The following is a 27869-nucleotide window of genomic DNA, read 5'->3' on the forward strand; positions in this document are numbered from 1 at the left end:
TAGCAGGAGGCTTTTCCAAGGGTCTTTTATCAAAGAACAAAGCAGGCTGTTGGTACAGGGAGGTTCACACATACCCTTCCTCCTGTATTAAATGTGACTGCAAGCCAACCACTTTATCCCATAGCTTTGACAGCCTCAGGGAGCCACCTCTGAGCTCTCCCTGCTGGGCACTGTGGCTGGATGGCAGTGACCTCCCCTTGCCCTGGGATAGCTCTCAAGGTTATTCCTTGAGGCAGAGACCTTTCTACAAACAACCATTTGGATGAGACCAATTTGAATTCTCTAAACTAGAACTGGACTGCACAGCAGTGACTCTCCCCTGGGGCTGGGAATCCTTTCAAGGACTGAGATTCTTTACAAGAGACTAAGAAATCCTTCCTTACCCAAGGCAGAGAAAACCCTTTCTTATGGATCCTTGGTAAGTGGCTGGTAGCATGCCAAATAAATGTTAATGAAATCCATGTAGTTAATTCCTTTAGACATATGCCATTGTCCAAGTCTAAGTCTGGACCTAGCTACAGCTAAGCTCCATCAGGACTTTACATGCAAAGAGGTCTGCTCTGAAACTCATGACCCACTGGAAGGGTCTAACAGCCTTTGGCTTTTGGTCAATGTGTAAATAATTTGAAACAGATTTGAACTTGGTTTTCCTTTGTATAATGTAGTAACTATATAGAGTGAACCTTGCCATTGAACTTTATTAAGATGCATTTTTATAAATTCATGTTAAACCCACTCTTGTTAATACCTCTGACAGTGATTCTTCAAGTGATCTGAATCACTCATTTGTGACAAACCAGTGTAGTTGGCAGGATCCTGAATCAGGATTCAGGGCATAATGCTACAATTGTTTATGGCTATTAAAATGGTTTTCAAAGTGAACAAAATAAACATATTCCTTTTAATTTGTAAATGGCCTAGAACAGAAGACTAAAAGGTAGGAAGGAATAAGCAAGACCAGCACAGACCATTTCAGCCAGTTACCCCTGGCTGCTGGATGTGAGTGGCACAGACAGAGGTGCCAAGCACAGCATGAAGTGCATTTTGTGCTTTAGGAATTGCCAAGCTCTCCTCCCCATAATGGCAAGTCATGCCATGTGAAAGAGAAAAGGAGGATCTTTGCCTTCAGGTCAGTGCCATAAACTGAGTCTTACATGCCAGAGCATTGACTTGCTTTCCAGCCTGTCTCTTGTAGACTGCCCCTCCTTCTTGGCAGAGCTTTCCAGTTTCTTTGTGACTGTTTCATTATTCACAGCCAAATGCAAACATCAGAAAACTTACAAGATTAATGCAACAGTAAACCAGCTTAGCCAGGTATAACTGAACCTCTGAACTGCACCACAGAGTTTCCTTCGTGCATAACTCAAATACTTGTTCTGAGGCTGCTGTAGAAGTTCACCCTGTTGTGAAAGTTCCAGCTGAAGTGCCACGGCAAGAGTCCTCTGTAAGCAAATGGCTTCAGAGACACTAGCTGAGCTTGGAAAGTGTTTAGGGAGTATAAAGAGGAACCATTGTATTAAACAATACCCATGTCTTTGTTACTTGCACTACAGTGTTTATAGCTGGCATTGCATCACCTGTTTCCTTCAGAAGTAGGATAAGTAGTTCAAAGCATATGTTACAGGTAAAGAACTCAAAAGAGAAGAAAAAAATGTATTAAATCATCTTTTTGTTGTTGTTGTGTGGTTGCTCTGTTTAGGGCATGAGAAACAGGTATCTCCAAATTGTGATTTTTTAAAAATGTTGTTCTCATTTGTTGAGCAGACATATCTCTTAAAGCAAACTAGCTTAATTTGGGAACTAAACATGAAAAAATCAGGCTTTAGGGACTAATTGCCCCTTGTATTCCTCAGCTATGCACTTTTCCAAGTACTGTCCCTAAAGGAATTCATAGTATTATGTGTACTTAAAACCATTATAAATTATCAAAATTATTATTTAACTAAATTACTATAAACCATTTAAAATCATAGGGTTACCCCCCCCGTGTATCACATTTACCACTGCAATGCAGAATGTTGGGGTTTGTTTTGGGTTTGCAAAACCTGCCACACATACATACAAAGGGCAATGGCACAATTTAAACTATAATCCAGGTACCTCAAAGCTTTATTTCATTTGCATGTGATTTATAGTAACATAAAGCCAAACAACTTACAAATCAGTGCATCCTACTGTGTTTTTAGATAACTAGCAAACTTCTGTGAAATATATTGCAGGTTCTTTGTCCTTCCCATTTAGACACTAGAGAAGCAATTCACAATCATTTAAGAAAATTACTTTCTCTTCTTAAATAAGAAATGTAAACAGCTGGAATGAATTACTATTTATACTCACTTGATATAATACGGCACTTTGTTTGGTGAGATTGCCCTCTCCCAGGGGCCTTGGACAGAAGCTGTTAACAACAAACAAACAAACGAATAAATAAATAACTGCACACATACATCCATCCATACAAAGATACCTAGAAGAGAAGCGTGGAGGTCAAACAGGCAAGACAATGTTAATCTCTGGAATTACAGTTTTACACTGGGCCACGTTGATACAGGTCTGTTTGCTCAGTTGCCCGTGAAGGCAGGAAGGATTAACCTGCTGTTCTGAAACTTCTGTCCTAATCTGAGAGAAATTGAACTCATTCAGCTGCAAAGATAAATACAAAAACTCCTTGAAAGCTAAGCTTACAGAACAGGTACAGAGCAGAGCAAGCAGCATATCTTCTGGCATGCTCTTTTATAGGATTCCTCCTGCTGAGGTGTTTGACTGGGTTTTCTTCGCTTCCCATCCTTCTAAGAACAGAATTGTTCACTTGTTTACATTTATGTTGAGTGAAATTACGCTGAGAGACCATCTCAGTATTTTGTTTGTCATTCTCTTGCTGACTTGTTCTAAATGGTGGATGCTTTTATTTTTATTTGTCCACATTACTAATTGTGTCTTACTGCCTTCCAATAACTGCAAATAATGGACAAAATGACAGTATGATCACAACAAATAGAGAGGAAATAACTTTGCTTACTCTTGGCTATCATGGTGTTATATGTCAACATCAGCTTACAACACAAGGAAAATATTGTGTAAAAGAGGTTTTTATAAAATTCATTTGACAAAAAGAAATATTTTTTATTAGAAGTAGAGATAACTTATAGTTTAGACCATAATCAGGGAAATAATTTTTTATTAGGAATTTTTTATCTGTCAAACAAAGTAGAACCAAGAATTTTCTTTCTTTAATATAATGATTAGAACAGAAAACTATGAAAAGTGATCTAATGGAGAAAAAAAAAGCCTGTTTGCTTCACCCAGTATAACCCTTCTTTTTAGTGACCCCTACTGTTCACAAAGGAAAGCAATTGTTACCAGGACAACTAGGAATTAGCTTCTTGACCATTTGGCTCTATTTTCTTTCCCACTCATACTCAAAAAAGATACTTTAAAAACGCCACTCGCAAGTTGCTTTATCAAAATCAACAAATCACAATCCACACAAATAATAACTACCGATATACATATTTCATCTATTTTGTACCACATTCACAGAAGTCAGCCTGTAGAATGAAGTGTAGTTTCTCTCTCTTGCCCACATATTGGAGTATGTGGAAATAAGAGTTTGAGGAGAGAGAGGAGTTGTGCTACTAAAATGGCTGTATAGGGAAATCTCACTACTTCTGCACATGAATTGTGAAGAAGGGCTGGAGGGAAACTAGGGACGCCACAGAGGTGATACAAATAAGCCATGGGAGAAACTGGTGCCATTATAGATGGTCTGAAGAGAAGAAGGAAGAGCTGGTGGGAACAGAATACAGCCTGGGGAGAGGGTGAATGAATTTCATATAAATTTTGGACAATGCTAAGAAGCTAGGGAAAGGAAGGAATATATTTGGAAGAAAGAGAATAATAGAATGCTTAGGGTTGGAAGGGACCTTAAAGATCATCTAGTTTCAATTTGCCCACCAAGGGCAGGGAACCTCCTGTTAGACCAGATTAATCAGAGCCCCATCCAGCCTGATCTTGAACACCTCCAGGAGTGGGGAATCCACAACCTCTGGACAACCTTCCAGCCACTCTTGCAGTAAAGAATTCCTTCCTAACTCCCAATCCCAACCTATCCTCCTTCATCTTAAGGCTGTTTCCCCTTGTCCTATCACTACATACCCTCTTGAAAAGTCTCTTTCCATAAATATGATAATCCTGTTTCAGACTGCTGGTGGCCAAGGACTTCTGAAAATTCTACCTTAGCATCTCTGCACATTCTGGTGTTGTCTTCAAGCCCCAGTCAGCCATTTGTAGCTAAGCTGTCATTGCTTTCTTATTACTTACATTTACACAGATTCATGTTCTTAAATGAAGAAAAGTAAATTTCAAAGGTATGAAAAATGAGAGTTAGTAACTCTCAAAATGTGCAAAACCCAGAATTTTAATTTCAGTGTTAGATCTCTTGGAAAACTAGCACACTGCACTGCCATTGGAGTCTGTAGCACGGCCCACACACACAGGAGCACAAAACCATACTCAATTTCAAATACAAATACTGATTTATATAGGATCAAATACTCGTTTGTGGACCAGGCCCTGCCCTTTGGTTCTGTTCACAGACTGCATGGCTGAGGATCTGTGAGGGCCAAGGCTGCTGTCCATTGAGCTGCTCTTCCTGATATCATGGACTGCAGCTGCTCAGTTTCTGTGCTCTGCTACAGCCTCAAAGGATGTAAAGATACAATCTGCTATGTGATTTGTAGAAATGCAAAAAGTATCAAAAATAGATGTATGTAATGTTTTGAGGTTGAAAATTTTGAAATAATTTTTAACCTTATTTTCAGGTTCACAAAATTCTTAAACATGATTCTTAAATATTCTTTCTACTTGTAAGAAAACAAACTGGTGTAAATATAATTTTGATGACTAGTCCACTATTCTCCATTCTAGATGGCAGTAGGAAATAAAAGCCAAGGAGTTAGAGGAAGTTCACTATTTCATTTTACACTATCCGTTACTGAGTGATTTCTTTACATGCTCTCATTCAGTAATGCTAGCCTAATGTGTGCTAATATGTGGTCCATCAACCAGTTTTAAAATGCTTCCTCAGTGGCAATTGTAAGGGTTCTTACCCATGGCAATTGGCATTGTCTGAGGAATAATTCGAATCAGATTACACTCTTATCATTTTTGAAAACAAAATACCCTTCAGTATTAAGTAAAAATTGACCTTGTTACATATTTCTCTCCCAAGCAGTCATTAATATTCCCAGTGGGAATACTGCCAAGTTGCAGTTGTTTCACTTTAAGATTTGTTTTTAATTCAATAGCTAAAGGACAGAATAGATTGCTATGTATTTTTCAGAAGATGTGTTTCTTCTTTTGCTTCTGAATTAATCTGGGTAAGAGCTTTGCAGTCACGACTTATTATCACAAAATCTTACATATGATAGTATTCTTGATCCGTTAGAAGAGCAACAAATACTTTTGCTTTCATGAGAGCTAAGTGCTATAGGAATAACAAACAATTCTGTGATGTTCTGCATAATTGGATTTAGTATTCCTTCAAGAGGTTGCTGTGAAGCTGTCTATAATACACTTCTGGTTTCCTGGATGATTCTAACCTTGCATAAATTTGAGTTGACAAAATGTGCAGTACTTTTTACAGCTATACATGGAGAACAATCATTTAATTTTTGGCAGAAGCCCAGAAGCTGAGACCAGCTCTTTCTTATCTTTGGTTATCAATACAGGTTTACCATCCATTACAAAGCTAGTGCAGGTAAAAGGTTAAGTCCACCTAAAAGTCTTGCTAGCAGAGACTTTTTTAATATATATATGCTCTAGTATCCCTGTGTGCTACAGCACTCAAGAAGCAGACATTTCCTGTTTGCTGAGAGTAATTCCAAAGTGTTTTATTGCTTGAGCTTGCACAGTGTAAGGACTCATTACCATACACCCAGCTACTTTCAATGCCGTTGTGACTGAAATGAAATACCACAACAAAATACAGGGCATTTCAAGAGTTAATTTAAATTTTCCTACACTTTATTTGCATTGACATACATTTTAATGGTTACCTAATTTTTGAGTTTTCTTTCTTTCTGTAGGTGTTCTAAGAGCTGAGACTTGTTTTGCCTGTGAACACAGTCCTTGATGGTAAGCTGACATTTTTATTTGTTGGCAAAATGCATAATGAAATGGTGGCATGCTTGCTCTCTGAACTTCAGTACTGTTTTAATCTGTGCAGGGATCTGAATGAAATATTAAATAGGATGATAGTAGTTGATACTACAAAAAATAATCTTATAAATATTTCATTTTAGCACTGCAAACATAATGAAAAATACATGTATGTTTACCAATGGTAAACTATTTCTCCTTCAGCTATTGAAAGAGTAAATTCAGTATGTCCACATTTACATGTTACTCTCAGTGCTCCTTATTTAAATAGTCAGCACAGACTTTTAGTCATCATATGAGTGTAATTTTTCAGTTCTAAATAAAAAAAAAGAAAAAACTTTTGACTTAATTTTCACTAAGGAGTTTTGGACAGAAATCACAAAGAAGCATTGTGTAGTACCCATACACTGTTACACAGATCCTGTCAATTCTTTTTTTCTCACTTTGTTAGAAATTTATTATATTTATTTTATGTTCCTTTCAGCATCATGGTAGTTAAAAGTGAGCTCATTTCTACATTCTCATTATCTTGTTTGGAAGCCATAGTGTCTGTAACTCAGCAAGGTGCTGAATTATGTTCACATTTCACATTTTAATGATCATAGTTCTCTGACTCAGCCTGGAAATTCTACCTGCATGACCTGTGTGACTTACACTGTCCTACCTAGCATTATCATCATTAATACCTTAATACAAACATAGAGTTAAGAAACTGTTTATTTATTCACATAAAGTTTGTTTTGATGCCAATTATTTTCACTGCAGCAATGTATGGATTTGGTGACTTCAGATAAAGGCGGGCAGGGAGAAAAAAATGAGATAATCTTTGCATCAAGAAAAGACTGATGCAGAATTTCCTGTCTGTGTAAGCTACCTTAACTTCTCAAAGAAGATTCACTGAGTACTGCATTTTGATTATTTTCAGATGACACTGTTATAAATGAGAAAATACTGCTCTCCAGAGACTATAAGGTCATGCTTTTCCTCCTCAGAGAACATACTAAAGCAATATTTCCCCAACATAATCAGTGCATGATGCAGGCTGGCAGGATGCCACCTCCAAAATTTGTATCTGCATGACAGTGACACAATAGAAGTGTCTGCATAACCTGCAAGCTCTTTGAGATCCTTTGCAACAAATGTCACTATATACCTGTAAAAGATAGGTCTTTTCACAAAAGATTTAGATTGATTTCTAAATTATGTGAATTTTTCTTGTTCTAGGGAAGACTGATGAGCAATCAGACCATGTTGTGTAGCACTGAGGTCTAATGTTGCATGATGTAGTTGAGAAACTGATGTCAGAATACATCAACCACTCAACTGAGACGCTACAAGGCAGAAACATCAATCAAAACTTGCCTTTCATAAGGTCTACACAACCTGGGGTCTATTCTGCTCCAAGCCCCAGCTGCACATGGGGATGGAGTCGTGGGCATTTTGGAAATAGAGAGTCCCATCTCAGCTTGGATTCTGCCCCTTAAGCCCAAGCAAACCCTCACTGCTTCCTTGGAACGCCATCAGCACCTGTCGCTGTAGCACACATGTAGTTTATCAAAAATACCACTTTTAGAGTATGCCTAACCAGAGCAGAAGCCACCTTTAATGACTAAAAATCTCTAAGAGATTTCTAGTCATTAAAAAGTTCAACCTGTGATCAGAGCCAATTATGACAGTCATTTTAGAAGAGTTAAAAGAGGCTTTTCCATCCTGCGTTTTCTGCTGGAATCTTTATGGCCAACTTCAGATTTATTGTCTGCACCTTAGGGTCAACATTATACAGTAAGACCTAAATAATGCACACCTTTAATCATGAACAGTGTTTCCAGAAGTTTCCAAATGCCACTTTGTATTGTGAAATAGAAAATCTATCTAATGCTCATTTTCTTAAATGTCACACGACTGTAAAATGGCAAAAATACAAGAATCTAGTAATTTATTAGCAGAATACTGAATGAAATAGAGCAAAGAAATACAGATAGAGTGCATAATGGCCCACATACCCCAAGGTAGAGGCACTCCACATTGCTAACTGCTGTTGCACTCTTATGCTCTTAAAAATGAAGTCTCTAAAACTTGGTGGTGATTTCTGGCAAATTAAATTAGATAAATAGAAAAATATATCTTTGGTAAATATTCCACTTCTTACATAGCAAAACAGATATTACATACACATATAGAATATGCCTGTTGTATCTTAGTTGTGGAGCTTGAGGACAAAGGAATGTCCTCAACTGAACACAACATACAACCCATGACAACATGGGAATGTTGTCAAATTCGTCTGAGTTAAACTTGGCAGGGTGAAAAAACTAAGCAGTTTTCATTTGGATTCACAGATCCAACATAACTTCAAGAAGATTATGAAATTTTGGGGGGAAGAATCAGTGTTAGCAATACTAATACTAATTCAAGAGAGTGGACAAAAGTATAGTAGACAATAAACAGGCATCTTTTGAATCTTATTAAGAGCAAAAAATAGTATATAATTACTTGTAAATTATGAAGCATTGCAGTATATGGGATATTCTGCCAGCCAAGGACAAATTACAGAAATTAATTAGGCTGCTATAAAAAATAAGATAGCATATCTCCTACTCACTCCCTTCAAAAAATCCCTCTCTTCTTTAAAATAAATATTATACAGCATTTTTAAATAGATGGCATACTCAACCCAAGAGCACAAGAGAGACAGTTAGAATTATTATTTGGATTATTTTCAACACCATTCTAAAATATTTTTTATTGGAACCCCTTTTTTCCCCCAAACCACAAAATATTAACTACAAGGGAAAATTTCTTGCTTCACAGTGAAGAGAGGGGGAGAATATCATATTTGAAAACTGACTTCACAATTTTTTTCAGAAATTTGTATCTCGATGTATTATATAGATAGGATAACTTAGCACAAAAGAGCCGAAAAGAGAAAAATATAAATATAAAACTTGAATTCAATAAATACTTTTTAATTGCAAATCAAATAATTTATTAAGATTTATAGAGAGATTTTTTGTGGTTTGGCTGAGAATAACGCACAATGAAAAAATGAAAGCTCATTGTAAAATCAATTCTCCTAACTTTATTCCAAAAGTAAGCATAAAGATAATTTCTCAAAATAGACCAATGCTTTACTACCCTTAAAGGTCTTTAGCAGTCAGGCCAAGGCAAGCACTATCAAAAGCTGTAGCTACAGCCATGATATTCTGAACAAGGGAGAAATGGACTGAAGGCATTTTGTCCTGACTTTAAACCTGATGTACCCATCACACAAATCTTGAGGTTGAATTGGTGCCCAGTGCTCTTAGAAATTCACCATGATAATCACAATGGCAAGACCTGTGACGTGTATTTGATTTTGTTGGTACTTTGCTGATTGTTCCTTTTTTAGAAACACATATAGTTCCTTGATGCTTATACTGAGGTAGAAAAACAGTTTTCTAGCAGTCAGGCTCCTCTAGCTAATATGACCATATTGAAACGCATATAATAGATGAATATTTTTTATAAATAAATCTAAATACAATAATTAAATCCCTTCGCTTTCAGGGAGTTCTCAGAGTTAGGCTGATTTGTTTGTGCCCACTTATCCTCTATCTTTATTCTACTACCAGATGATATTTTCAATTCAAAACATTTCCTGCGGTAACTAAAAATATTAAACCATTTTTCCAACAGACATGGATGAATGGACATGGTTTTCAATGTTTGTCAGAAGAATATCTGAAAGACAATATGACATAATGTATGCATGAGAAATAAGAGAGAAAGATACAGTTGCTTGCACTGCAAAATAGCCTATCAGATGGATGGGTAAAATGTCCTAAGAGTCATAGAGCCCTCTCATTTTTAGTCCTGGATGTCTCAATTAGCAGGACTTGCCCTTTTAAAGACATCTGCCTGTGCAAGAAAGAGCTTCCCTTGTCTTTGCTTTGCATAATAATCTGAGCACTCACACAGAAGGTGGGAGAAGTGAGCACTTGACTTCTCTCCCAGTTTGAAGGAATTCAGAGCCACATCTCCTGTTTCTCAGGAGAGTGGCCTAAATAACTGAAGGAGAACACAAAGGCACAGAAACAAGAAGAAAAAAGAACCTGAACAGCTCTGAGCTTATCTTGAGAAGGAGAGACCTAGGTTACACAGCCCAATCCTGTGACTGTATTTTTTATTTTTAAGCAACAGCTATCTGATATAAAATGCAGGAGATGCGCTCATTTACAATAGTCTGGTGGCCCCAGCATTCATCATCTTTCTGTTTCTGAATGAAAGCTGCTAAGGCTGCCTCATCTTGTGTTGAATTAAGGGCTGCTCTAAAAGGCACAGTGAGGTGTCTCCTGTTAGGTATTTCCAGGTCCTAGCACATATTTGGGTATGAGTATTTAACAGTCTGGTACTGACGTATGCAGGCAGCAAAAGCTCACAGACTGGGAAATATGAATCACAACATTTTGGCTATGGGTGTATCAGCCTTTTAGCCTTGCAAATGTAAACGTTCTTTCTGTTCCTTGTATTCCCAGGTTTTTCATGTTGCCAAAAGTCCATGTTGTCTGAGTTTGGAAACCACTGGAATCTTCCAGTCATACTCTTAATTCCCAGTTATACCGTGAGCACTGTTTCATGCAGTCACTTCACTGACATGCTATACTTACTAAAAGATGGCTCATACTGGGGCTGGACAGTAAATTACAAGGTTTGCTCATGGTTTTAAAAGATGTAACACCTTCTATTTTTCAGCAATCACCAGCAAGGCACATGAATTAACTATGCCATTAAAATGTATGAGTGATTGCTGAATAGCACTGCAAATGATATTAGAAACAATCTGACATCAATGCTACCTCTCACTTATTGCATCTCAAAAAAAAGTAATGACTATTGTGACATAAATAGGTGGGTCTTCCAACAAGAGACAATGAATCACATTTTTTGTAAGAGGCAGAATCACAGAGAAAAATAAAGGTGAAGTCAAAACAGTAAAATTATTCCAGAGGAGTCACTGAAGACTTTGGAGCTGGCATTATGTTTAAAATTTGCAGATACTCTTTTTCACACCTCAGTTACTGTATATAATTCCAAAATGAAGCATCATCATCCATGAAAGGATCACATTTTTTTCTTTTAATATACTTCACTAAATATTTACAAGTTTCTCTTTAATAGAAATATCTTATTTTTGCTGTGATTTTGTACCCTGATTTAGAGAATTCTAATTAAACAGCAAGTCCTTCAAAACCAATAAACTCATTCCATGATATAAAGCCTTGCCCATGTAATACATTTATCAGACATATCTTAACTATTGTTGTGAATGCTCTGTGTCCTTGGCAAGGAATGAACTGAGCTGGAGCTGGGACTGTCTCTGTGGACACTGGCAGAGCAAAAAGAGTTTAGGGACACATGAAGGTCAGAAGTTCAAGGAGTGAGGTGAGAGAGACCATTAAAAATGTAGAAGGCCTGGAGAGAGGCAGGTTCATGAAAAGTAAGGGCTAGTTTTGATGAGAGTCTTTTGTACTTGAGGCCGATGGAAGCCTTGATGGAGAGAGACAAGTGGATCCCATTCCTTTGCCTCTATCTCTTTAACTTACAACCAGGAGACATCTGAATTATCCCGTGCCACAGCATTGATAAACACTGGCACCTGGTCATTTAAAAGATGGGAGAGTGGAAAAAGAGTGTTGAACTGCATGAAAAGACAATGGAGAAAAACTGTCTCTAATTTAAAAATGCCACAAGTAAGAATACTTTTTTTTCCTTTTACACTCCTTATCTCTCTAGCTCACACCTTCTTTCCAATCTCTTTCAGAAATAGCTCTATGAATAGCCTTTAGAACAGGCTGCAAGTGCTTAGAAACAGGGACTACCACTTGATTCCTTGCCTCACAAGGCATGACAAATATGAGGTCCCTGCATCACTCCCCCATTATTTTTGTGCTAGATTTCAACAGCCCCATGCAGCTTTAGTTTCAACCAAGCAGAAAAAGAGAGACGATGCTATAATTTCTATGTATAAAATGATAAAAAACAAGTGAAAAAGTTACCATGATTAGCAGATCATATTTATTTCTTTCAGATAGGAGAGAAATTAAATTCAGTCACTGATTTTATGTGACCTTGACTGCAGTACCACCCTTTTGCAGAACTACTTAAAGGTATATCAACTATAAATGGATAATTTTTCATATAAGAATATAAACAGATATTATTACTTGTATTTTAAGATGAGCAGGCATGTATGGAAGAGGGAAATTTGATGCTCAGTTAGGGAGGATGAACTGATTATTACTGGCATATAAACTAGATATGCAACAGCCAATGGATTGCTTATTTTCCTTACTGATTATACTTTGCATTGATCTTATGTGTATCAGCTCCTTAGATAAAAATACTCTGTGTGTTTGAGCTAATAAAATAAAACCATAAAAATTGCTTTATCTTTTCGCTGCTGTTGCCACAGACTGATCAACCTGGACTCCGTCAGCCACATACTGAAACTTAATTTATAAGCAATTAAATTCACCTTCACTTGACCTGCCTGATTCTGTCTGGCAACCTTTATGTCTGACTTGTTCACCCCCAAAAGTACAGCTGCAGAAAAAACACAAGAGCTGGATGGCAAAGACTGTGGCACTCTCTCGTGCAGCGCTCTCTCTCCCATGGATGTGCTTCCATCTGTGCAGGCAGGCAGCAGAGGTAGTATATACATAAATATACATATGTATACAATATATATCACATAAAAAGCATGTCAAAGCATAGTATTTTCCCCAGACAGAGTGCTAATACATGAGAGTGGATGTTTTTGGAATTTGGTGCTTATGAAAGATGGGACTGATGTGTGTACTGGCAGTTTTCAGTGACCCAACTTTTAGACTTGGGAAGGAGACTGCAGATGTTTTCAGAGCTTCAAATACCTGACATTTGAATGCATGTGTAAGATTATTTATTTGTACACAGAACTAAGAGAGAGAGAACAAATAAGCAAATACAAATGCCCATTTTTCTAAGTGATTTGACTGTTTCCAAAGTCAACACATTTTCACCTGGGTCCTTTTCCTGTGGTGATACTCAAATGGCATCAAGTGTCCAAAATTATGTCCACACTTTGCTGGCTCTAATTAGCTACACGGAAGAATAATGTCTCACTGGTCGTGGGTGGGCTAAAAAAGGTGACTGTCATAACACTGATCATCTTTTAGATCATCAAACTAGTTTACCAATAATAAGATAGAATGGGCCTAGGACATAAACCATTGTCTGACTGCACCCAACAGTATGCATTATCAAATGCAGTGCAAGTCACTCTAGTCTCTTCCTAGTTGGCTTAAGTTACCCTACAAATTTATTCTTTCACCAAGAATACACCATGAGTCACAAGAAAAAACAGGTATCTGCTTAAATATTTGTTCTGGTCACATCTTCATAACTCTTGCATGCTCAGTCTTGACAAGTCTGATTTGCAGTTATATATTGAGCAGATAAAGTGTTCTCAGAGATCAAGAGTTAAAGAAAAATGGGTTTGAAACAGAAATAATGAAAATAGGGCTTATTTCTTCACAGGATCATCATTTGACAAAAAAATGTTCAGGGTTGAATCAGCCTGCGTTAGTCTTATATGGCACAACTTTGACGCTGGTTTAGATTTTGGAGGTCATCTGCTGAGATTTTTCAGTTTCCCATTGAGATCTTCAGTGGGGAAATGGTTAAGCTATTAAAATTACAATGCAGTATCAGCAGAAGAAAAGTTTGTCCTCTAGCCCACAGTGAACGTAGCTGTGCAATAATAGCAACATCTATTTCCGATGTCTGGATAGCTTGTCCCTCTGCATGTAGGAGACCATTATCCTGTGACTGTGTTCTGTTCTGCTGATATAATCTCTTAAATAAAGCTTTACTGTTTACTTTCCTTAATTGAAGAACAATGGAAAAGACATGGCCTTTAAGAAGCTTCACTTTGCCTTGGAGCTTTGAAGGTGTTTCAAGTTGTCTTTCAGTGTACTTCAAAACATCCTTGATAAAAGAATGCTTGTGGAGGTGAAGTGGGAATTTTGCTGGCAATTATGTTTTATGCAGAGTTGTAAAAAGTTTACTTAGCAGCCATTCTTCTGCCAACTTTCCCACCCAAGTTCTGATCTCACTGCTCTGCTAAGTGATCAAATCCTATAAAATATTTTCCTTGCAGGTCTTATTTTGCCCCTTTTTGAAGCTGAACAGTTCTTTAAACAGATAAACCAAATTTGTGTTGTTATGGGGTTTTTTGAGGGTTATAATCCTTTCTGGATTAAAATCATCAGAAACTCTTTCTAACATAATTTTTATTTGCTAGTCCTAAAGGGAACCCCCAAACAATGAAGATGAGCCTTGCACATATAGATATGGGGGCAAAGAGACTTGATAATGGCATGTGTTTTCCTTTTACCCTGACTTGGACAATATGGACTTATTTAACACTTCTCTGCACCCAGGGGAAAAAAAAAGAAAAGAAAAAAAATTGTAGTACAGTCTAAAATAGAAACTCATAGCAACAACAACAAGCACATGGCTACAAAATTATCAATTAAATGTGTATGCAAACTGCACAAGAAGAGTAGGAAATGAGAAATCACTCACTGGTAAGAAAATGCTGGGAAGTAGGGCCAAAATCCCTGTGAGCTTCATGCAGTTGCTTGATGCGCTCATCAACAGCCACCTGTTAAGAGAGGAGGGAAAAAATGACTCTTTTCTAGACAAGAAACAAAGAGCAATTATAGTCAGATCATTTTTTTAATACTGAACATTCAGTTTAAAATTTAGCAGTGTCCTGCAACGATTGTTGTCCTTCAGGGTCTTCAGATGAGATTAAATGTGTCACTGAAAAAAAAAAAAAGGTAAAAAAAAAAGTTTGTTTTTTTTTGTTGTTGTCCTCCATCTTAACTGCTGCTAGAAGAAGCTGAAAATGAAAAGGCTGATAAATAAAGGCTGATAAATAAAGGTATAGCAAATTGGTCTGACTTTATGTACCTGAAAAGAGTATGATTTCTGCTTGTCCATACTGAAGTCAGGACATCCCTCTGACTGAAAAGTTAATACTTTTCTGAAACTACCTAAAGTACTTTTGAAACTACAGTATTATAAACCAGCACGTGAAAAGTAATCTCTTTTCATGTGGACAGGATAACCATATTTTAACCAAGTGCTGAAATGAGGTTAACCAAAAGAGAGCAGCTGGTAGAAACATTTCACTGCTCTTTTAATCACTTAAATCATAGCCCCTCAACCCTTTCCTCAGAACAGACCTTTGAAGAGCATGTTCCTAATGTTTTGTTGGGTTGGTGTACTGCATGAAAACACAAACAATAGTTTAGGACTGGTTTTATCTTTACCCTTGAAAATCTCAGTGGAGTGTTGAGCAAGCAGCCCAAAGGGGGTGGTTACAATAAGATTCCCTGGTGTATGAGTGACACCTACCAGTCCCTTTATAGCCTATGCTGGAAGGATGTCATTAAACTAGACCCAAGAATGGGATTAGATAAAACAAGGGAAAAATACTTGAAAGTAGTGATCGAATATTTTTGAAATGTAATAAATAAAGTAACTGATAGGAAGCAGGTTCACTCCAATATTGGCTGTAAGAAAAAGTGTTCCATCAACACTGGCAAAGCAGAAGGTAAGTGTATTTTTATTGGTCTAAATATAGCCAATATAATATAATGGCCTTATTATAACAAGGAAACAAATAGGTTGCACAAGTAAAAAACAATCCACACTTCAAAAATTTCAGGGAATCCTTTTGGTTGGTGGTAGAAGGGAACTACTGAATAGTAACTGGGCATGATGCAGTGAGAAGGGGAAAATGATAGAATTAATGAGCTATTTGATATGACTGTGTGTGTTTGCCAGATAACCTCAAGAACCTAAATCTTGTTTAACTAAGCAATAGCAATTTATTTCCAAGACATGACTTATCTGCTTACAATTCTAAAACTAACACTAAGAGCAAAAATGCCCATTTGCATCCTTTCCTTAAACCATTTTTCAGGCACTTTTTCTGCAGCTTTCTTCATTTCTATGTCATCTTTTATTGGCTTCCCACTGAATTGCATGGACAGATGTTTTTGTTAAGCAATGCTTCATACCAGGGACTGACTTTGAGCTTGAGTTCACACCCAATTCACTGCACAGACACAAGCTGGGGAAGTCTGCAAGTGCATAGAAAACCACAAAAGGGCTGCTTCTGGTCATCAATATAATTAGCTTAAGTACAGAATCATTAACTGATGTGCTATTACTTTTAACCAAGAAATGACCTTTCAATGAAGACTAAAAAGATAGTCTTAAACATACCTAAATACATGCAAATAAAGCCACTGGAAAAATGTAATGATGATGTATATACTCTTTAGAATAGTCTTAAAATTACCTCATAGCATACTTATTTTGTCATTAGGAAATACTGGTTAATAAAGAAATATATGGCTCCTCCTTCATATTAGTACATACTTTTCATTAAGTCCATCAGGATGGAAAATGTACTTGCTGGCATGAAGAATCCCTAAAGAGAATGAGAACTTTGCAAACACACAGTGGGGAGCAGTGTTTCATATAGGAAAATTTCAACAGCCAAATAGTGGTCAGAAAAGAGCATGGGAACCCTTTAATACACATGACCACTGCCAGCACAGAGCCTGTACAACCTCTGTAAGTCTTCTAAAACTGAGAATTCCAATCTCTTCAAAATACTCAGGTGACCTTTAAACTGCACGCAATTATTAACCTGAAGATTTTTTGCCATATATGTACATCAGCTAAATAAAATACCTCATACAGTTCAGGGTGAATTGTGCAACTGGACAGCTTTGGATGTGAGCCAGGAAACACCTCTTTCTAGAAGTAGATTTTGTCAATAAAGAGAAGAAGAAAACACTGAGAAATCTTGAGTATTCTCCAGGAAATATCACCTGAGAGTACAAAACATTATTCCTCTTGGCTGCCAGGAAATACCACTTGCTGATGTATTGGCACACTACCTTTTAGGTAAAGGGCAGTAAAAGATGAACTCACTGTTGGTGGTAGAGCAAGGAAAATTATTGCAGTCAGTTTCTATTGATTTTATTAAAACTAACACATAAATGGTAAAATAACAGAATTTGAACCCACAGTAACTCAGATAATGGTGTACAAAAAAATACCCACCGAAACAATCCTTGCTTAAACTTACAGAAGAATGTTTCTCTGGTCCAGTAAAATCAGTTATACACCAGCAATCTGGAGGAGATTGTATCCATATAAGTCTTCATAAATATTACATGTTTCTTGAAAAAGAATCTCATTGGCATGTAAAAGTGTTTCTTATTTTTCAGAAACAAGCCACAGGTCATTCCCAAATTTTTAATTTTTTCTTCTTGTTTTTCCTTCAAATCAAGTGAAACAGGCTCCTCCAAAATGAGCACAAACAGTATCTCTTGTATTTTTGTACCTCTTGTATTTTTGTATGCTATGCTCTGCACCAAGAGCAGTTAGAACAAAATGTTGTGAACAACTGGAGCCTTGTGGGAAGGAAACTGCAAAATTTTCAAGCCCATTCAAGCATTCATTTTTCTGGCTTTAAGGGGAAGAAAAAAAATACTATTAATGAAGGAAAAAATTCTCTTCTGATTTCAGTAGTGTTGGCTTAGCCATGTAAAAAGTACTACTTTAAAGCTATTATTACCAGAATGTAACATTCAGGATCACAGAATGGGTAAAGCTGGAAGGGACCAGAGTTGTCATCTGGTCCAATCTCCATGGGATGGGGCTGTGGATTTCATTTGGGTACCTTTTAGGTAAAACTCCACAATATTTCTCCACAAGAAATATTACTAATAAATAAAATAAATGTCTTTCTAAAAATTCAGCCATTGCTTTATCATGATATGAGAATTTGATTTCAATGGACCAAAATATTTTTATATCTAATTTTTACTTTAAAAAACCCATCAGGATTTTCTGTAATTGGGATACTTGAACTGTTGCTTTTCTTCACTGGGGATACATGCTTGAAAAGACATGCATTTCCATTATTTATTTAATCCAATGTTTTACATAACATTTATCTTATTTCAATCATAACAAATGAAAGAACCAAAGCAGTGCAGTAAATATATTCAAGGCTGAAGATAGTAATCATAAAGATTCTATACTGATTTTAAGTGATATTGACATGGTACAGAAACAACGTCTGCTAAAAAAATTGACAAGTAAAAAAATTTAATTACTTAAAGTTCTTATCCTTTAAAGACTTTGAAAACATTTGATGAAACAAGTTCTGTTTCCCATCACTTGGATGCAGCCATGTGAATGGAATCTATAATCAGGTTCAGAAAAACAAATTACAGCAATAACAAAAGCAAAGCTCTGCCTTGCAGTTGTTAGGAATAGTTTCTATGTGCTTTACCTAATGGGGGGTTCAACCTTGACAACATTTTTATAAAGGCTCCACTACAGTCAGAATAAGGATTTGGTGGATTTAACTTGGGTCTACTATTAACTTCTGAGGCGTTTTTTGGTGGTTGTTTTTTTTTTTTTTTTTTTTTTTTTTTTTTTTTTTTTTTTTTTTTTTTTTTTTTTTTTTTTGAGGTTTAACTCAGAGTATTTTTATGGCATATAAAGTGTTTTGTGCTTATGCCCACACTGCAAAGCAGGCCTAGGTTAAGAAGGAAATATGAGCTGTTTAATTCTCAGTATTTTCCATGTTCTCAAAAAGTACCCAACAGCAACTGCCCAGGAGTGCTGGAGTTGCTGAACTACTCCAAGATGTGCTGGAGGAAGGAGGCACACCCATCTTATTCCTGAGGTTGTGCCTGCAAACAAGGAGTGACCTCAGCAAAGAGCAATAAAAATGATTTCTCTGTCAATCCATCAGTCTTGTCCTCTTGGATCCACCAACACTGCAGAGACTTAAGAGCGTTGGTCCAGCTGTGGCATAATCCTGCCACATAGTCTTGCCCATAGCTTTGTAATAAATATGGTATATTAATTCGTGGTTTTGGTGTATGTAGAATGTAATATGTTGTGTAAAATAAAAATGCAATCAGGTCAGGCACAAAACCAACTAAACTCAGGATGAGCAACACCCAGGGGCCGCTATTCAGAAAAGGACAATGCCTTGCCAGGAATCAGGAGCCCGCTATTGACATCAGAATAAAAGACAAATCAAGATCGAAACCAGTCTTCCAGGGGCAGCAGAACTCCGAAATGCTCAGCCATCACCAGAGATACCATCAGGGGGACCTGCTCCATTCAGAACTTTGTCTCCCATTCATACAACGGAGGGGAGAAATTAACACCCATCCTTTCGCGGGGAATCCCCATTCAGCAGGCTGGATGCTGGAGATGAATTTGAAAAACCGCCCCAAAAACAAAGAAATCCTGTGGGGAAATCCTCTGCTGTGGGCCAAATAAACTGTATAAAACCAGGACCCCAAAAGGGCCCCATTCATGAACGAGGGGGTTACGGTGTGATAGAGGCTGTGACTGGTTCACCCAGTGTCCATCCTGGCCATCAACACTGTGCTTCCCATTGTTGGTTTTGCCTAAATTTCTGTCTTGTAATTCTTTAATTAATAACATTTTATTTTATTAATTGGAGTTGGACTGGCGTTTATAACAGCTTTGATTTTCAACTGAATAGGTTCAGCGGAGGAAATCTCCCCCGGGGTGCTTTCCTGGGCTCAGATTGCCAACTGAACTGCTCTGCAATGAGTGGCTGCATGAGCCAAGGTGACTGTGCGGGTGCCTCTCTGTGCTCAACACTCCCAGGGAATTCATATTCAGTGAACTTGGCAAGGCAGTTATTCAAAAAATTACATGAAGGTGTGTGAGTAGCAAGTCTTACTACTTACTAACATGAAATAGCAGAAATGAGAGCACTAGTTTAAAAAAGTGCTAAATGTAAAGAGATAAGACAACTGTTGAATGGCTGGGATTCTGCAGAAAAATGGCAAGAAAAGAGGGAAAGAAGATTCTCATCTAAACAGCTATATTTAGTACAGCAGCAAAAGGACACACAATCTCCTTTTTCTTTTCTTTTTTTTTTTTTTTTTTTTTTTTTTTTTGTCAAAATTCACTTCACCAAAAGCTGTTCTCACAAAAAGAGAAGGGCAATTTTCTGTAACAATCGGCATGCATACACACAATACTTATTAGAATAACACTCCTTTAATTTCCCCACCATATTCATAGCATTTCCACAGCCTCCTGACCTTGACTCCGAGCACAGCCAATTTGACTGCGTATCAAAGGAAACCGGCTTCTACAAGACCCTCTTTAATGTTGCCCAGCAATTCTCCTCCCAAGAGCTGAAAAGCTCCTTTCTTTGCTCTCACCGACTCAGAGCTGTCAAAGCTGTGCGAGGCTGTTCTTCACAAATCAATAAACAGGAAGATCTGATCTGCTGTACTTCTAATAGCTGCTGAATTCAGTCACTCACTGCTCCGGGTACATTGGGCGATAAGGATGGATTTAAATAAGCACACTTTGTGCTGTTAATGAGGAGCAGCAGGGGGGGAAAGGCAATTGATAGCCATTGTTCCCAGCAGCTGAAGTTCAGGTTTAAGTCTTGACATTTACTGAGCTGAAAAAACAGCTAAGGACAATTAGTTTTCTGGTGAAAAGTTCAGTGTTCTGAAATATTTTGAGAGTGTAAAAATGTGCTTATTTTCCACACTAAAGAAAAAATAGATAAGTACAATGCTATTTGCATGCATTTACAGCTGTTACAAAGACTAAATTCAAATTTATGGGTCATGGTGGGCCTGGATGCTTCAGCAGATTGAAATCTGACTTCATGCAATTCCCCTTTCAGGAAAAAAACACCCCAAAACATAAGAAACAGCAGAACACATGTATTGTACTTTGACTGCTTTTCTAGATTTTCAGATGAAACAAGAATAAAATGTGATATAAATTCAGGAAATATCTTAAAGCTTGAGGCACAGAGCCTTGGGAAGCAGTAAATAAAAGAGTGATCTCCTTGAATTAATATGTCTACTGTGAATAAGCAGCTGTCACTTCTTAGGCTTTTGTTTTATGTGCACTTTGGCTTTTCTGTATCTCTATGTCTAAGGAATGAAAGTTAGGTCTTAAAGTTTAAATAACAAAAATATCCAATTTTGGAGACAATAAAACAGTTGTAAACCATGTGAAATCTCAAGAACAAACATCTTTAGGAAACAATTATCTTAGCATTATTTGTTTTGCTTTGGATAAAAGATGTTCTCTCACGGAGGCCCCTCGTTTGACATCCCCTCTGCTCCCGTAGAAGCCACCACACAAACTGGTGGAGGTTCTGTAAGGCCGTTCCCATCACTGTGTGTTCCTCATTTCTATTCATGCACTTTTGTAGGATATAAAATATTTTATGAGCTGAGCATGGGCTCAGCCTTTCAAAAGTACTAGAAACTGCTGTGCTGCCCTTCATTCTGGAGCATTTCTTCACTGTCCAACCACATTAATTATTTTTTAATATTTCATTTTGTCTGCAATTTAATCAACTATTTCTTCTGCCAGATTCCTTGCTGTATTCCTTTTATAGTATACCAATAAACTAATTCTACAAACATTGATATTTAGCTGCTATTTTTCTCAGAAAGCAGCACTACACCAATTAAAAGGTTTTCAATTTACAAATCCTAAATCCTTGTTATTTAACATATGTACCTAGGAAAACACATAGCAGACACCTTTTCTTGTGAATAATGCTTATCATAATTTATAATCCAGAACCCTCCAAATGCCCTGTCTTTTTAGCACAATTTAATAGGATTTAATAACACTGACACAGCAGCAATTTTGATATTCATAGTGCAAAGCGAGAGGACTCGCTTCAGATTTGTTCCTGTTTCCTGATTCCCTAAGACTTCTGTTCCTCAGTTTTAATTGCAATTGTTCACTCAGCCCTCTGCTGCAGGCCCCCATCATGCCTGTTAATTCCTTCAGGCTCTCTGCAGCTGATCCATGAGTGTCTTGGTGTGTGATGACCACAATATACCACCTAAATGGTATATGGATGTTCAGTAATCCTGAAGGATATGTTTAAAAATGATCCTGAATGTTGTTTAAGAAAGATAAAAAATTATATGGAAACATTTCAAAGCGTACAGTATGAACGTATGCAGGTGCCTTGACCCCAGAAGTCAGATTTGATGTCAGGAAGAATACATGCCATGCTGAGCTCCTCACTAGACAGTTTTACGTACCACAGAACACATTCTCTCCCTAGCTGCAGGCACCCGGCTCCCACTGACTTTGAAAATGTCAAACTGCATCAAAGTTAGATTCATTTTAAGATCAATAACCTACCAGAGGTTCAGGGGAGCCTATACATTTTAGTTTCTCTTTTTCCCAGCTTACAATACAGAACTAGGAGTATATATAGTTTCAGCTCTCTGCAGAAGACAGAAGAGAAATGGCTGGATCTACGGGTCCGCACAGTCAGAGCTCTGAGGAGGATATCTTATGGGGACACATGGAAGATACAGAACAGCTTTAAACTAGGAGTGATAGGTTGGAAAAAGAGCTCTTGAGAACTTGTGGCTGAGGGAATAAGGAGCAGAGCAGTATAGGTGACACTGTACTGAGTGTCTGCTGTAGGCCACCTAACCCTGCAGAACAGACACTCATGGATCAGCTGCAGAGAGCCTGAAGGAATTAACATAAAAAAGGACTTTCCTGTGGTCTTTTTTGTTTATTTTGCTTCTCTGCTACAAACCTGTTATTTCTCATCACTATAGTTTTTTATACTTTTGAAATAGAACTGACTTCTTTCTATTCCCTTTAAAAATATTTCCAAAAGATTTAAAATAATTTCTTTTTTGTATTTAATTTGAAAATACTCTTTATTAATGTTTCATAATCCATCCCTAAGGTAAAGCCATACTCTGTCTTAACAAGATTTTATGGTTATTTTGATTTTCTTATTCCCTGTTTCTCATTTTTTTTCCATCTCATTAAACTAATACAAAATAATAAATTCATGCTGCACTGAAAATACTATTTGTTTCTGAAAGGTAAGGTAACATACACTGTTCCTCTGCCAAAGGAAATGGTTCTTTGGTGATTTAGGGAACTGTAAGAAGAATGTCACGCAAGGAATGTTTTATATCTGCCCCAGAACAAATGCCTCTGCAATAATCCTGTATTGGTTGAGCATCACCAGTGAAGATTATTCTTTTATAGTTCTAGTTACATTCCTTCACTTTCATTGATCTTTCATTATATTGGTTTTATCGCTTTTCCCCAGATTTGTGAATTTCTAGTGCCATTACTAGCGTTAGTTTTGGGAATAGTTGCTCATAAATGCAAGTGAGAATTCTCATAGCGAGGACTTGTATTTAATGCAGGTTACCTCTAAGAGAAACAGAGGCTTCAGTTAGTATTGTCTTTATTCAGCACTACTTTTAGCTGATTACCATTTCAAAGTGTTTTCTTCCACCACCTTCAGCTCCCTTCAGTCATTTGCCCTCTGATTCCTCTGGGACTATGATCCCATCAGTATTCAAGAGACTTTGATGTTCAGTCCTGTCTTTCCCACCATTTCCCCATTCTTGTCTTCTTAATTTGTTGTTGAGCATCTTCATTCACTTGTATAATTTCAATCCACACTCCCAAACCCATATTGCTACCCTAAATGCAGTGAAAATACTTTTTTTCGTAAATACAGAGTCAACCTCTCAATTTTATCTAAAATGTTTATGAAGAAGAGCCGAAGGATTGCTTAGACTGTGCTGCTACATTTGTAACACCATGGAAAACTTACACAGTGAAATCTGTGTGAATTTTATTCCTTCTAAGTCAGGAGTTGTAAGGTGACAGGCCTAAAAGCATTTTCCTCAATCAGAAATGAAGAGAAATATGCATCTCCTGAGACAATTCTGTGCACACTAAGACATACACCTCAGAATAACCCTGTAAAGATGTGTATAAATTTATAGAGCTTTTATTAGCTTAGTTTTCCTAAGTGAGTTTACATGCCAAGGAGGAGGACTCTTGGGAAGACTGAAGCGTGGAGGAAGAGAGATATAGAAGGCTGAGGAGAAGGTGGGAAGTAAGACAAAAATGTTCTGTACAGGGGTACACTCTAGGGTGGTAATGTCCAAAAAGGATTCTACATGCAGCAGCCATTGTATTCATCCTCTTTTCTTTCATATTTTCTGCTCTTTCCTTCTGTTCCTCTTTGAGATTTACACCAATGGTGATAAACCTGTTCACTCTAAATAATCCTTAGTCCTAAACCTACCCAAAATACATCACATCTTTGGTTTCCTTTATAGCTGTGCAGGGTGAAACAAGCAGGACGATGTCAGTCAGGACAGTTTTATTACAATGTATTTTATTACAGTGTGATCTATTCACATTATTTGTTTGTTTCACTCATATTCTTACATCTGGAAATCTCAGGAGTATAATACTCTGGTTCAAGATGACTGAAACTACTTTGTCAATCAAGTGCTGACATGACATGAAAAGAAAAACTTCATTTCATGAAATTACTGGCTGGACGGATTAAGCAAACTTTTATGTATGGTTCTTGTCCAATGAACCTTTTGAAGACAGGCTCTCAGTCTCAATGACTTTTGCAGAATGCTCCATACCCCAGCAGCTGCTCAAGCTTGGGAACAACCACACAATCAGTGCTTGATGCTCCCTGTTATCTGGCACTCCTTTGAATACTGCTACAGCTCCTGATTTTGCACAAAAGACTCTCTTCCTCCCTGGGGAAGACAAGCATATAGCACACTGAAAGATAATAAAATTACTTTAGGCAAATAACTGTTCAAATGGGAGCAATAGCTGATAGGATTGATATTGTGCTGATTGAAGATAATGGCAATGTTCCTATAACAGTGGGCTATGACTTGTGAGAAGAGCTGCCTTCATTCTGCAGCTGGCCAAAATCTATACATTTATGCTTCCTAATCTGTGAGTAAATTCAACTGACATGAAAGCAAAACCTGAGTTATATATAGCCCATACTGCAAAACCAAAGTGTTAAAAAACTCTACTTTAAGTTGGAAGATAGTCTCTGATTTCCAGTTTCTTTTTTTGAGAAGAAAAGGTGCTTATAATGAACAAAAGACTAAATAATGCTAAGCCACATCTTTACTGAGGATGTAAATGGTACACAGAGAAGGTTAAAAGCTATCCTGGCATGAAGGATCACAGTGCATGCATGCAAGAAAACCATCACTTCACATGTGCCAAAAACCCCCATTATCATATATTGCACTTGGTAAGTGCTATAAATTTTGTTCCAGTAATTCCAGTAATGTTACATGCAGTTTTCACCTTAAATCTGTTTTCATTTGCCTTCTCTTTGAAAAGCTGAGTACCCTATTTACCACTGTCAATCTCTAAAGATGTCAGACGAAGCTAAAATCTTTGAAAATGGTTTTGTTCAACCCCCTGATCACAGCCATATCACAGATTCAGGTCCTCCCACGAGCAGAGAGGGAGGGCTCCTCCTTCCCAGTGGAACAAAGCTCCAAGGCGCAACCCCACAGGAGGGGGTGGAATTAAAGCTAAGATATTTTGTATTTCCAGGAAAACTGTGACTGGTCTGCACTGACTATTGCCATTTCAAAAAGTTCATATCAGTGCAAACATTAAACACACCTTTTCTGCATATCAGTTAAATAACAAATGGAACAAACTTGTGCATTTCGTGGTAGAGTTGTTAAAATATATTTGTCACCTGCACAGCTTCAACCAGGAGAAATAATGTCTCACCTTCAGAAAATATATCACATTCTGAAAAATGGTTTTGTTGTTTATTATTGAATGCCATAAAAACCTCTCTTAAGTTTGCCATCTTATTTTCACACCTATCTGCTTTTTATACCCCCCTACCCACCCAAGTAAGTAATTTATTTCTGTTTAGGCTTGCCTTACTACTCATCTGTTTCTGAGAGAAGAGAATCGGGAAACTCTAAGAATAGAAGAGTTCTTGGAGAATTTAGACAGTAAGAAAGAAGGAGATCCTGAGCTGAAGTGCTACTGAAGGGGAGTGCAAGTTTGTGAAATGAGGAGTAAGGATAAGGGAGAAGCAAAGACAAGATTTCCCACACAGGCTGAAGCCAGACTCAAAATGTGAATTTGCAGCTTCTGTACAGCAGCATCATTTAATCCACTGACAGGCAGTTTAATTGGCAGCTACAAAACTTTAATTTACTAAGTCAGAAACCCTTTCTGAATGTGTAACTCACAAGCTATTGTTATCACAGTGGCAATTTGACATGTGGCCTAGGTAAATAAAGGAATGAATTAGCATTCTCTTGAAAAAAATCTGTTTATCAAAGACTTAACTATGAAGGACATGCTCAGGAAAGGACTCCACAAGAATAAAAAATAAAACCAACATAGTTTCATAACTCATAAAACTTAGGAGTGATGTCCCTCATTATTTCTATGAAAATGCCTTTAAAAAGCAGTAAAAGAGCGCCTTAAGACTACAGTTTAAAAAACAAGGATGGATTTGATTCCTTCAGTTAAACTGACACCAAATGCTAGAAGAGTAGATGACATATTTTTATTTAAAAAATCATGAATACTTGTCAGACTGAAATTTATTCCCAGGGGTTATGGAAGGTGAGAAACCCACCTAAGGCAACACCATCAGATATGAAAATGGGAGGTTCCTCCTGGAGCTGGCTGGCGTTGGCTCTGTCAGACATGGGGGAAGCTCCTGGCAGCTTCTCACAGAAGATGGAGTGACTGATTTCTCCTTGTCTTTATTTTGACCCACGAGCCATTACAATACCCTGAACCATTATAATACCCTTGAACTGAGCCATTATAATACCCACTGAACTTTCCCTGCTGAGGGGACTGGCAGAGCAGCTTTGCAGGGCACCTGGGATCCAGACAGGGTCAGCCTACAGGAATACATTAGGATGGCTAGGATTTCCAAAGAAATCTAAAGGCAGAAATAAATTTATGTAAACTTTTTGACAAATTGTGTCAAAAATAATCAGTTCATCTGTAAAAAGCAAATGAAATCGTGTTTGTTCAATATACTATTTACTGCAATGTATTTATACATTTGAATGAGATATACAGAGGAATTTCAAGCTGCACTGAGTCTTGTGTTACTTTAGAAAGGAGTAATTTACAATCAGAAGTTTACAAATGGAAAATACAAAGATTTGACTGGGAGCTTTTTTGTTCACCCTTACTTTTTTAACTTAATAAAAACTCAATGGAATAAAATTGTGGATGTTGAGCCATTTAACTCTGAAACCTTTCCATCCTAGTAGGTTAGCTGTTCTCTGTTCATTCTGAATCAATAATGTCAGTCCTTACTTTTAGTATTATGTAGATGAAACTTTGTTTCTGTTATATACATAGCCATACGAATTCTGTTAGTCCATTTGTTTTACTCATTCTCTTTACGTATTAATATAATTTAGTCACATTAATTTTGTTATGCTTATTTAAATTTAACTATTAAAAAAAAAAACAACCTCTCTTTAGGAAGATTTTTTTTCTTTTCTTTCTATCATTAGAACTCTCTGCAGATCCTGTTATGTCTTGTCTTTCCTACCCTGATAGTCTTTGCACAACCTCCATGGTCTTCCCTCAGTCTCAGGAAAAAAACAAAACTCTTACCCAACCAAACCCAAGGCAGAAGGCACTGCTCAGCCAGTCTACTCAGTGAGTAACTGCACTGTACAGTAAGGTTCCTCTGAACAAACAAGAGCTTT

At 37.2% G+C, this 27869-nt stretch overlaps 1 protein-coding gene and 1 long non-coding RNA gene across 3 annotated transcripts in view; one reads left to right on the top strand and one right to left on the bottom strand.

Moving 5' to 3' along the window:
* Window positions 1-27869, bottom strand: part of DMD (dystrophin) — a 978378-nt gene that overhangs the window by 112776 nt on the left and 837733 nt on the right. For both annotated transcript variants that reach the window (XM_063392999.1, XM_063392994.1), the window contains 2 exons: window positions 14764-14842; window positions 2338-2398 (listed from right to left, as the gene is read on the bottom strand). In XM_063392999.1, the coding sequence (XP_063249069.1) occupies window positions 2338-2398; window positions 14764-14842 (140 nt within the window). The remainder of the gene's footprint in view (window positions 1-2337; window positions 2399-14763; window positions 14843-27869) is intronic.
* LOC134548326 (uncharacterized) lies at window positions 141-27862 on the top strand. Its single transcript, XR_010079751.1, has 3 exons — window positions 141-418; window positions 6087-6135; window positions 26048-27862. It is a non-coding gene; the product is annotated as an uncharacterized LOC134548326 (long non-coding RNA).

Source organism: Prinia subflava, chromosome 3 (assembly GCF_021018805.1).
Source record: "Prinia subflava isolate CZ2003 ecotype Zambia chromosome 3, Cam_Psub_1.2, whole genome shotgun sequence".
In the NCBI taxonomy this organism is placed as follows: Eukaryota; Metazoa; Chordata; class Aves; order Passeriformes; family Cisticolidae; genus Prinia; species Prinia subflava.